The sequence below is a fragment of the Thalassophryne amazonica genome, chromosome 14, assembly GCF_902500255.1.
Source record: "Thalassophryne amazonica chromosome 14, fThaAma1.1, whole genome shotgun sequence".
Lineage (NCBI taxonomy): Eukaryota > Metazoa > Chordata > Actinopteri > Batrachoidiformes > Batrachoididae > Thalassophryne > Thalassophryne amazonica.
In genome coordinates, this window is record NC_047116.1 from 59,698,511 (window position 1) to 59,710,574 (window position 12,064).

Genomic DNA, 12,064 nt, shown 5'->3' on the forward strand with positions numbered 1-12,064 from the left:
AACTTCCACCAAAGATTTTCAATTGGATTAAGATCCGGACTATTTGCAGGCCATGACATTGACCCTGTGTGTCTTTTTGCAAGGAATGTTTTCACAGTTTTTGCTCTATGGCAAGATGCATTATCATCTTGAAAAATGATTTCATCATCCCTAAACATCCTTTCAATTGATGGGATAAGAAAAGTGTCCAAAATATCAACGTAAACTTGTGCATTTATTGATGATGTAATGATAGCCATCTCCCCAGTGCCTTTACCTGACATGCAGCCCCATATCATCAATGGCTGTGGAAATTTACATGTTCTCTTCAGGCAGTCATCTTTATAAATCTCATTGGAATGGCACCAAACATAAGTTCCAGCATCATCACCTTGCCCAATGCAGATTCGAGATTCATCACTGAATATGACTTTCATCCAGTCATCCACAGTCCACGATTGCTTTTCCTTAGCCCACTGTAACCTTGTTTGTTTCTGTTTAGGTGTTAATGATGGCTTTCGTTTAGCTTTTCTGTATGTAAATCCCATTTCCTTTAGGCGGTTTCTTACAGTTCGGTCACAGACGTTGACTCCAGTTTCCTCCCATTCGTTCCTCATTTGTTTTGTTGTGCATTTTCGATTTTTGAGACATACTGCTTTAAGTTTTCTGTCTTGACGCTTTGATGTCTTCCTTGGTCTACCAGTATGTTTGCCTTTAACAACCTTCCCATGTTGTTTGCATTTGGTCCAGAATTTAGACACAGCTGACTGTGAACAACCATCTTTTGCAACATTGCGTGATGATTTACCCTCTTTTAAGAGTTTGATAACCCTCTCCTTTGTTTCAATTGACATCTCTTGTGTTGGAGCCATGATTCATGTCAGTCCACTTGGTGCAACAGCTCTCCAAGGTGTGATCACTCCTTTTTAGATGCAGACCTATGAGCAGATCTGATTTGATGCAGGTGTTAGTTTTGGGGATGAAAATTTACAGGGTGATTCCATAATTTTTTCCTCAGAATTGAGTGAGTCCATATTTTTTTCCTTCTGCTTGATCTAAAAAAGTAACCATTACTGACTGCCACAATTTTTTTCTTGATTTCTTATAGTGTTTCTTAAAGCCAGAAAGTTGCCATTTGAAATGACTTTAGTTTTGTGTCATGTCTGTGATCTGCTTTTTTCTACAAAATTAAACAACTGAATGAACATCCTCCAAGGCCGGTGATTCCATAATTTTTTGCCAGGGGTTGTATATATGCAGACAGGGGAAAAAAAAAAGGAGTGGGTTACTTAAACCCTGTCTTTGAGCTCAGTCACTGCCGGATTCTACACGTGTCTCTCCATGAGAAATCCATGACCTTGTTTACACTGACACTTCCATGCACTCTGACATCTGAGCTTTCCACAGCTCATCTCAAGGTAATCTCGCCATTTCTAATTTCCGTATTAGAGCTCGTTGATGTTTTTGGTGTTTCCAGACACCCTCCTGCATGGCTCCCATGTCGCATATGCTCCTGGCTCCCACGCCACTACCAAGCACTACGTCACTTTAGAACTCTCCGACTCTCAGCTACAAAGCGTGTAGCTCTGCCACGCTTCAGTTAAGTTCCTGCACGTTTGTGCGATCCCATTCTCACACTGCTCCTCTCTGTGACTGTGCATGAGTAAGAACTGTCTCCAAGAACTGTTTCCAAGAACTGTATGAACTCTGACAGTGAAGCACTGAGAACTTTCCAAGCCATTTCTAAAGTCAGGTTAATTGGAACTGCATCACAAGATGGGCAGCACTTGAGCTCTGACGATATTCATGAACTGTGAACGATTCCTGAACACCAAATCAAATCAAATCAATTTTATTTATATAGCGCCAAATCACAACAAACAGTTGCCCCAAGGCGCCTTATACTGTAAGGCAAGGCCATACAATAATTACAGAAAAAACCAAACCTTATTTCCTAGATTGCGAACCTTATTTCCAGAATAGTGAACAATCCTGTTTTTAATCCTTCTGTGAACTGTCTGTTGTTAAAGGCCTCAGTGCTACGAGTGCAATCAATCACTCACTTCTGCTCTCCTCCGTTCTCCTAGTTCCTGTTCTCGGCTCTGTGCATCCCACCTGGCCCCGGCTCCAGTTCCATATACTCCAGCATTTCAGTTCTCTTTCAAGACTGGCTCGGGAACCTGCAGCTCCCTAATTTCCACCGCTATGAGTGGGCTGACTCTCCACTCTGCAGGCACCCCCAGCGCAGCATTATTATTCTCCTGATTTACTGTAAATAAGTATATTTTCGTTGACACAACCAGTTCTGTTCCTTGCTCCCAGCATTTGAGTTCATCGTCTGTAAAAGTCCGGTCCCGTCTGGACCTCTAACCATAACAGGTACTGGTTGGAACTTGGTTGGCTTGGTTTGGCTTGGTTTGCGTTTCCTCCACTGGCAGAAGCTGTTTGTTTGGCTGGCAGAACATGTAAATACTGATGAGCATGTCATCGAGCACAGCATTTCTTCTCCACACGGAGGCCAAACAGAGTAATTTAACATTTTTTTATTTTATTTTAGTCTTGGTGGAGCATGTGATTTATTTTCATTGCGTGCAGAACGTTGAAGAATCAACTGATGTGTGTGATAAACGCTGACATGAAAGAATGAGGCGCCATTGTCATGGGCTGCCTTGGTCCCTGCCTTGTCTGGTCCCGTTGTGTGTTGTCTGGCATCTCTATTTTCCGCAATAGAACCTACCTGCTATTTTTGGTGTCTCCACACGCCTTCCTGTTTGAGCCCTCACGCTCAGCTCCTGAATTTTTCCTGATTGCTTCCACGCCTATTTTGGATGATCAGCTTCCCACCTGCAGCCTGCCTCCTGAGTTTCCACGCTCTGTACCTACCAGCTAAGTGTGTTGCTCATTTTGCTCCTGTGAGCTTCCATTCACAGAGCAAAACCTGGAACCCTCTTCAATGTAACCTGCCCTTCAACATTCCTGAACTGAACTGTCAGTAAATCTGACTTTGAACATTCCTGAACTAACTGGCAGCAATGGTGAACTGAATCATTCTGAACTAAGTGTCAGCATTTCTGAACTTGAGTGCATTCCACTCACCTCTGTTTCCTCATCTCCTCAGAACACTCCTCCTCCTCAGCTCCATGAGCGGCCACCGGACACCGGTTCCTGTGCATTACTATCCTGGTTCCCTACCTGCACCATATCCTTCTGTCTGGTTCAGTCTGCTCTGCAGCTTCCTACTTCCACAGCCTGGAGCGGGCCGTGGCATCACTCTTCAGACCTCCTGGCTCATTATGGTTTTCTGTTGCACATTCTATCCTCATTTGTTCATTCCATCTCTTTTTTTTTGCTCCCTGCACTGAGTTTCCGATAAACGTCCAGTTCGGTCCAATCCAGAACCTTACCATAACAGCTGTGTTTCTTTCAACATTTAAAATAAGTTAATTTTTTTCCTGTGGCACAAAGTCCCGGCCTTTTCTGGATCAGGCTGAGAAACGCACCAATAGCAGAGAGACCATAGAGGAACTTCTTTAAGAATGCTATGTTTCTTCAGCCATGACAACAAATTAAAGTATTTTTAGATGTTGTTTTCTAAAATCAGGACGCGTTGTGTGGATACGTTTTTGTCAGGCTGTGATGATGAATCTGAAAAGAACAGGTAAGATTAAGACTTTATATTTACGCCATGTGTGAATGGTTTTAGTATTTGAAACAGTCTGGACTGTTCGCATGAGGACTACAGCTTTAAGCCAATCAATGGACAGCATCAATGGACATATTTCACAGAGGTGGAAAACTCCAGCTTCAGAAAGTCAAAGCCCTACCATGTATTGCTTCTACCTGTGCACCTAAAACCGGTGATCTCAGTAATTAGCTCATCCACCTGCTTAAAGAGCTGAACTAATTACAATCAGCTGGTTTATTAGGAAGATGGTGTTGTGAAAGTGACGTGACACGGACCCACAACAGGGGGCGGTAATGAACGGACAATGGATAAGCCAAAAGTAACAATTTAATGTTGTGAATCGCACAACGACGTACAGACAATAACAATATGGTGGACTGTCAATCATACACCAGGTGACGTGTGGGCAGGCTTGACGATAGAAGACGCCTGGCGAGAGAAGAGCTGGATCCCCACACAGCTTCCACCACCAACGGAGCTGAAGAACACCGGAGCCGCCAAGCCCTGCGCCCCTGGTGGCCGCTGTCTTCAGCAGTCAGACCCGGTACTGCTGGCAGAAAACAGAGACAGTCCTGATGAGTGTGAGTTCGCACACTCAGTACTCCCACAGTCAGCGTTCAGTAAAGGAGGGAGAACCTCCACCTCCAATCACACACTCGTGCAGCTCCTGTTTAACCACTTATCTTGGTTTGGGGTGTGAGGCGAAGCCGTCGCTGATCACACCAAACGCCAATCCCACAGATAAGGCAGAACACCACAGGATAACGGCTGCAAAAGAAGTTCAGGTTATCACTCAATGATTTGAGTCAGCAGAGAAAGTTACCTGAATGGTAGCTGATTTCTCGGCGGGGAGGTGGAGTTGCAGTCCGGCCTTTATGGTGGTGGTGATGAGTAGTGGATGAGTGACAGCTGGTACGGATGATGAGTGACAGCTGTCACTCCTGGTTGCTCCGACGCCCTCTCGTGCTTGAAGCCCGCACTTCCCACACAACAGATGGAACAAATATGTGGATGGACTTTTACTTTCTGAAGCTGGAGTTTTCCACCTCTGGTATTTCGACTTATGAGTAGCTTAGAAGAAATGTGTGTCAACAATCGCATAACGTACCTGCAAAGTATGGTCCACGTACGCGGGACGTATGAGACATATGCTGGCATTTGTCGAAAATATTGTGCATGGCCAAAATTTTTTGACGTACTCACCATATTATGATGTATATTAGCGTGCTTCAACGTGCTTCCACATGCTCTTAACTTACACAAAACCTACCAATAAATTATTAGACGTATGCCAGAATATGCCAATGTTTTTAATACGGTCAGCATACGCTGACAACAGTGGCAACACTGAGGGACAGAAAGATGACTGGACTGCTCGATGGGTACATTGTGTACAACAGTTCCCTGAAGTCAAACTGTATTTGGCCCAAGAGGTCAAAAAAAATGAAAAGGAAAAAAAAAAAATTTGTGGTGTTGCCAAATTAATATGTCATTCCAGTTAAAAATGTGGCTGTCTTGTACCTCCAGTATGCGGTCTCCAGACTGTAGTCGTCCATCTCTGACAGCAGCACCACGGGGTAGAATGTTTTTGACAAAGATAGGGCCTGGCCCATGGACTGAGGAATCTCTGGTTACAACAGTAAAACCGAGTCCTTCTGGACCTAGAAGCACAACGTGAAGCAGAGTGTGAACTGTATTAATATCTCTTTGAGCCTTAATATCTCTTTGAGTCTTAGCCCAATAATGACCAACACACTGTACAGGTGTGTCCTCTATCAATATATGTCATTCCTGTCCTAAACCATCCACCCCCCTCATAGACTCCTGAAACTCCTGAAACAACTCATAAAAACTTAATACACTCACTACTCAGTGACTGACTGTGTGGCCAAGACATTTTGTATGTGAGTGTGTATGTTTAGGTATGAAACATTTGTCTGACTTCAGATGTGGGACAGACACAAAGAAAAGGACTTGAGGCAGAGTGGAGCAAAAAAATATGATGAGGAAATTATGAGTGAATGTTCTGGAAAGAGAGCTAATAAAGATAAAAATGCTCTCCTAATCAGTGGAAGAAAAGAAGCACACACAGAGGCATAAATTCACTTGCATAAAAGTGCTAACAGACATGCATACATGCACAAAATGGTGCACACACACAGGCTGGATGTGTGGTTTATAGGACTCATTTAGTGTGGTCTCTTTAGCAGAGCGAAGTCAGCAGTTTGGCCCAGTATGAATTCATATCAGCAGAAATGAACAGATCAATAAAGACTTAATAGACCCTGAAGAGAGAATCAGGACGATGGAAAAAGGAAGGGCAGGAGGAAGGAGAGTCAGCCAGAGAACAGAAGACGATGGCTCCCAAAAAACATGGACAAATCTGGGAGAAAAATTCCAGAGAGAAAACAAAGACACAAAGAAAACACACTGTTTCAGATTACATTTTTAAAATCATACTTGGATGTTTGAAGCAAATAAGGCCATTTGCCATACACAGTTTTAATGCAGCATGGCTGTGGACTATTATTTTTTTATGATTTATAATTAAGAATCCAAATGCTCACCAAACGTAATGTAATACAATCTCTGACTCACGAAAAGTCTACTCTATGTCACTGGGAGCCTAATGTTCATTTCGTTGCTGTTATTATCCTGTCACCGTGATCAGACTATATGTGGTACTTTGGGTGCAATATTTTAGCCATTGCATGTTCTGTCAATCTTGTGTTGTGTCTTTTGATTAGTCTTGTTAGTACCATAGCAGATGGCCACCCCATTGGGTCTGGTCTGCTGAAAGTTTTTCCTACAAACAAAAAAATGCTGGATCTCTAAGAGTGATCGTGATGCATTTGTGTTTATCATCTCATTAGAAATCCATCCAACCAGTTTCACTAAAGATTTTATTTATGAACATAAAACAAATTCCTGACAGTTCATCAATATTAACTGCAACTCTGTCATTTTTACAAAGTGAAAATATCGCACGTCTTTTTAAGTAACGCGCTATTTCTGCAGGTTTGCACATTAACCAACACACGTGCCAAAAGGAATTATGGGATATGTCTGGGTTAACTCCCAGACTGAGTGGCTGACTGATGCCAAGCCAAGAAGCCAGATGTTGATGTTGAAATCTCCGCCCCTTTGTTGCAGCATTCAACGCAAGCAAAGGTGGCAAATGCATAGAACCCTGCCATCTACTTGACGGCAGGGTGAATCGCAAGCTACATATTTGTGAAACTGAGCAGTTTTGTGCTCAGAATGTCTAAAAATTTCGTAACTGAGCAAAGCAATGAATGCGTGTCATCGCTGATCAAGAAATGCTGAATCACACTAAACAAAGTTTTCAGTTTTGCAACTGGCTTTTTTTTTACAAATGAAAAAAATGATATATTTACAAATATACTTTTATTTGTAAAAACCAACACACAAGCTACAAATCAGGAATTTGTGTTTGTGGATCGCAAAACACATGCAAATCAAGAAAAATTTGTAGATCACCTTCTGTGCACTTGCAGGTATTAATGAGGCAAATTTAACTCCAACATAATTCAACACTTGAACATGCAAAAATTTTGAAATAAATGTTGAAAAACAGAGGAAAACTGTGCAACTACACAAGCAATACCTTTCTTCAAGTCAATCCTCAGTCTCCGTCCCTTCTTACTGGACACCAAGTTTGAGAGGCCAGAAGCTTTCTTCAGCAGAGGACTCTCACTCCTCACCTTGGCAGGCTAGGTTAAGGACAGACTGTTCATTTATCGTTTTTAACAACAATAATCCCTGCAACTATCATTTTTAACAATCCAAATGGTTGCATATCAACCATCCATCCACAAGCAATATAAATTCATATTCCACTGAAAAGAGTGCTGATCCGTTCAGTTAGCAAAGTACAGTCTTTTATAAAGTACCTCAAAGTGATACTTGAGTAAAAGTGTTAAAGTATCTGAAATTTATTGTACTTAAGTATCAAAGGAAATTTCTCATACAAAAATGTACTTTAAGTAAAAGTATTGAGTAAAAGTAAAATCCAAAGCGAATGGACAGTGAAACTGCAACACAAAAAGAAAGCCAGTGTGGTGTCTCGAGAAACCAGGAGGGGGCCTTAGCCCCTATAAAAGCCTGGATCAGTTTCTGGTGGAGCAGTTGATGTTGGCAACAGGATGAGTCTCGTTCTTTTTCTGAATACCACACAGTCTTACACAACAGCCAGGCTGTTGTGAAACAGAACATTTACACAGTTTTCCAAATTTAAGAGGAAAAAAATGCAAACGTCCTCACCACCAACCACAGCTAAGAAACCAAACGTGCTCTTTGTGCTCTGAAACCCAAAACGTGGTGCTTTTACACACCGCAGCTCTCAGAAAATTTCAAATAAAATAACTGAAATGAAATAGCCACAAGGGCCAGTTTTGTCAGTATTTAAATGTGTGTTCAGTGTGTGTGTTAATTCCAGTGGGAGCCTATCTGTGTATGTGTGCGCATGTCGGCATGTGCGCATTGGGAGTCAGCGGGGGCACAGACTCAACTTTTTGTTATTTATTTATTTATGTGTTTTTTTTTTACTTGTTTTATGTCAAACACGGCACTTGCTGCAGGGGTGAAACGAGGACCCCTCTGCTGCAGCTGTAGTGAACTGTATCTGTTCTGCTTTCACCTTTGCAAACAGGCATTGGCCAATCAAATTGCTTCTACTTTTATATTGTAGTAACAAGTAACAAGATGGTTCAGGGAAATGTATCGGACTAAAAGTATACATTTTCTTGAGGAAATGTAGTGAAGTAAAAGTGAAAGTCGCAAGGAATTTAAATAGCGAAGTACAGATACGTCAAAATTCTACTTAAACACAGTAACAAAGTATTTGTACTTCGTTACATTACACCACTGGTAAAGTACAAGCAGCCACCGAATTATCTACAGCATTTTGGCATTACGACAATGACAGTAATTAAATCTCAAAATACCTGAAGTGTTTGTAATTGGTGGACATGGTGACATAAGTACGACTGAAAGGAGCTCCTGTGTCACATCAATCAAAACTGGCTGATCAATTACCCACTTTAGTTCAAGAACACTCAGACTGTGATCATATATGCTCTAAAAGCGCAGTCACATTAGCTCCAAGCGACAGCAAGTGACAGAGGCAAAGTGGTGACTTGCCATTCATTTTCGATCAGAGTGGGAATTTTGCAGCAGCAAGAGACAACGGTCACTCTGCCGCCAGCGAGGCACGGCCAAAATAGACCAGAGGTTTATTTTATGCAAATACTGAGCAACGCGATACAAGTAACTGCCAATTCGAATTTACAGGCAGTGTGACATCAGACGGCAGCTCACTCAAAGAAAATCATGCAAGATGGAGGAAAATACTTCAAAACAGCTTATTTCTGGATAAATCTAACATGTTTCTTACGAAGTTTGTAAAGGCTGGCAAGAAAGAAACATGTCTAAATAAAAAAATTAAAAAAATGGAGTTTTGGTAACCTGAAAACACCTCAGATGTTATTTTCAAGACATCTTATGGGGAAGTTAGCGTGCACACCCCGGGAACGTCCATCAAGTGACAAAGCCAAGTGTGTGTCACCGTCATTTGCAGCTAATGTGACTGGAGTATCATCTCATCAATGATAATCTCATTTTAAAGTACCTCCACATCTCTGTGTAGTACTGCATTTCATGCAACCACGGTGCATGAGGTGTTGTTCTGAAGCTGTATTTCATTGTAAATGATAAGAACTCAGCAGATCATTTGTGAGCTGTGACTTTAAGGCCTCATCATTACAGATAAACAAGATGCTTCTCTGATTTCTGTGGTTCTTTCTTCTTACCCAGCACCATAAGCTTAATAACTTGCTGTTGCTAAGTAACTGCTGACTCTACACCAGCTGTTTGTCAGATGCTGAGCCTGTCTCCATGGTGATGTTACACACAATATATACACATTTTGGACAAAGAACTGTTTTACATAAAGTACAGGAAATGAAGAATTGATACTTTTAAAATGTGTTGTTAGATTTCATTTTCAACATAAAATCCAGATTGTGTAATTGGGCTGGGTTGACATTACAACTTTCAGTTAAAGTCAAAATGAATTGTGGCTAGTTTATGACTTCGGCTGTCAAAAACACCTTCACGAGTGCCCAGTGAGTCACTGAAGCAAGCAGTCTTCATTAGCTGCATGATATATAAAAAACATGTAGATGACTGACAAGAACAAAGGGCTCTCTGTGGCTTTTCCAACTGCTTGTTTCAGGGACACAATGTACCGTTATTGTTAGGCTGAGGTAGCAACTGCATATTGTCTTAGGTCTGAGTCCAGCTCACAATGAAGGAAAATAAAACAGGGCCACGTTGGTGCCTGGAGGTAGTTGGAACCAATGTACTGTACTACAAAGACTTTATTCTACAGCATTCCAGATTGGACACGACAGCTGAATGACATTTGATGGATGTGACCATCACTCCATCATTTCTAATCTCTCCATAATCATCAGAAAGCCAAAAGAACAACAAGCCAATTTGTCAATAAGAGGTTGGCAGGTTGCTGGAGTATCAACATGATTGGTTTGCCTCTCTGCACAACCTAGTGACACAGTAATTACCAAATATTTCTTGAACGTTAATTAAATACTTGCGTGCTGCCCGTGGGGATGCCCGTGCCCATGAGATCTAGATTGGGTAGTGTTTATAAAATAGGTAGCTGAAATTTTTCAAGGGTGGTAAAAAAATTATACAAAGTTTCTACAACACCTGGCAAAAATTATGGAATCACCGGCCTCGGAGGATGTTCATTCAGTTGTTTAATTTTGTAGAAAAAAAGCAGATCACAGACATGACACAAAACTAAAGCAATTTTAAAAGGCAACTATCTGGATTTAAGAAACACTATAAGAAATCAGGAAAAAAAATTGTGGCAGTCAGTAACAGTTACTTTTTTAGACCAAGCAGAGGGAAAAAAATATGGAATCACTCAATTCTGAGGAATAAATTATGCAATCACCCTGTAAATTTTCATCCCCAAAACTAACACCTGCATCAAATCAGATCTGCTCGTTAGTCTGCATCTAAAAAGGAGTGATCACACCTTGGAGAGCTGTTGCACCAAGTGGACTGACATGAATCATGGCTCCAACACGAGAGATGTCAACTGAAACAAAGGAGAGGATTATCAAACTCTTAAAAGAGGGTAAATCATCACGCAATGTTGCAAAAGATGTTGGCTGTTCACAGTCAGCTGTGTCTAAACTCTGGACCAAATACAAACAACATGGGAAGGTTGTTAAAGGCAAACATACTGGTAGACCAAGGAAGACATCAAAGTGTCAAGACAGAAAACTTAAAAGCAATATGTCTCAAAAATCGAAAATGCACAACAAAACAAATGAGGAACGAATGGGAGGAAACTGGAGTCAACGTCTGTGACCGAACTGTAAGAAACCACTTAAAGGAAATGGGATTTACATATAGAAAAGCTAAACGAAAGCCATCATTAACACCTAAACAGAAAAAACAAGGTTACAATGAGCTAAGGAAAAGCAATCGTGGACTGTGGATGACTGGATGAAAGTCATATTCAGTGATGAATCTCGAATCTGCATTGGGCAAGGTGATGATGTTGGAACTTTTGTTTGGTGCCGTTCCAATGAGATTTATAAAGATGACTGCCTGAAGAGAACATGTAAATTTCCACAGTCACTGATGATATGGGGCTGCATGTCAGGTAAAGGCACTGGGGAGATGGCTGTCATTACGTCATCAATAAATGCACAAGTTTACATTGATATTTTGGACACTTTTCTTATCCCATCAATTGGAAGGATGTGTGGGGATGATGAAATCATTTCTCAAGATGATAATGCATCTTGCCATAGAGCAAAAACTGTGAAAACATTCCTTGCAAAAAGACACATAGGGTCAATGTCATGGCCTGCAAATAGTCCGGATCTTAATCCAATTGAAAATCTTTGGTGGAAGTTGAATAAAATGGTCGATGACAAGGCTCCAACCTGCAAAGCTGATCTGGCAACAGCAATCAGAGAAAGTTGGAGCCAGATTGATGAAGAGCACTGTTTGTCACTCATTAAGTCCATGCCTCAGAGACTGCAAGCTGTTATGCAAGCTCTGCAAGCCAGAGGTGGTGCAACAAAATACTAGTGATGTGTTGGAGCGTTCTTTTGTTTTTCATGATTCCATAATTTTTTCCTCAGAATTGAGTGAGTCCATATTTTTTTCCCTCTGCTTGATCTAAAAAAGTAACAGTTACTGACTGCCACAATTTTTTTTCCTGATTTCTTATAGTGTTTCTTAAAGCCAGAAAGTTGCCATTTGAAATGACTTTAGTTTTGTGTCATGTCTGTGATCTGCTTTTTTTCTACAAAATTAAACAACTGAATAAAC

The 12,064-nt window shown here is 41.2% G+C and overlaps 1 protein-coding gene across 2 annotated transcripts in view; it reads right to left on the reverse strand.

The window, feature by feature from the left end:
- The window catches only part of LOC117524798 (partitioning defective 3 homolog B-like), an 830,560-nt gene that overhangs the window by 500,916 nt on the left and 317,580 nt on the right, over positions 1-12,064 (reverse strand). For both annotated transcript variants that reach the window (XM_034186621.1, XM_034186620.1), the window contains exons 9-10: positions 7,293-7,398; positions 5,186-5,325 (exon numbers count right to left, since the gene is read on the reverse strand). In XM_034186621.1, coding sequence (XP_034042512.1) covers positions 5,186-5,325; positions 7,293-7,398 — 246 coding nt within the window. The remainder of the gene's footprint in view (positions 1-5,185; positions 5,326-7,292; positions 7,399-12,064) is intronic.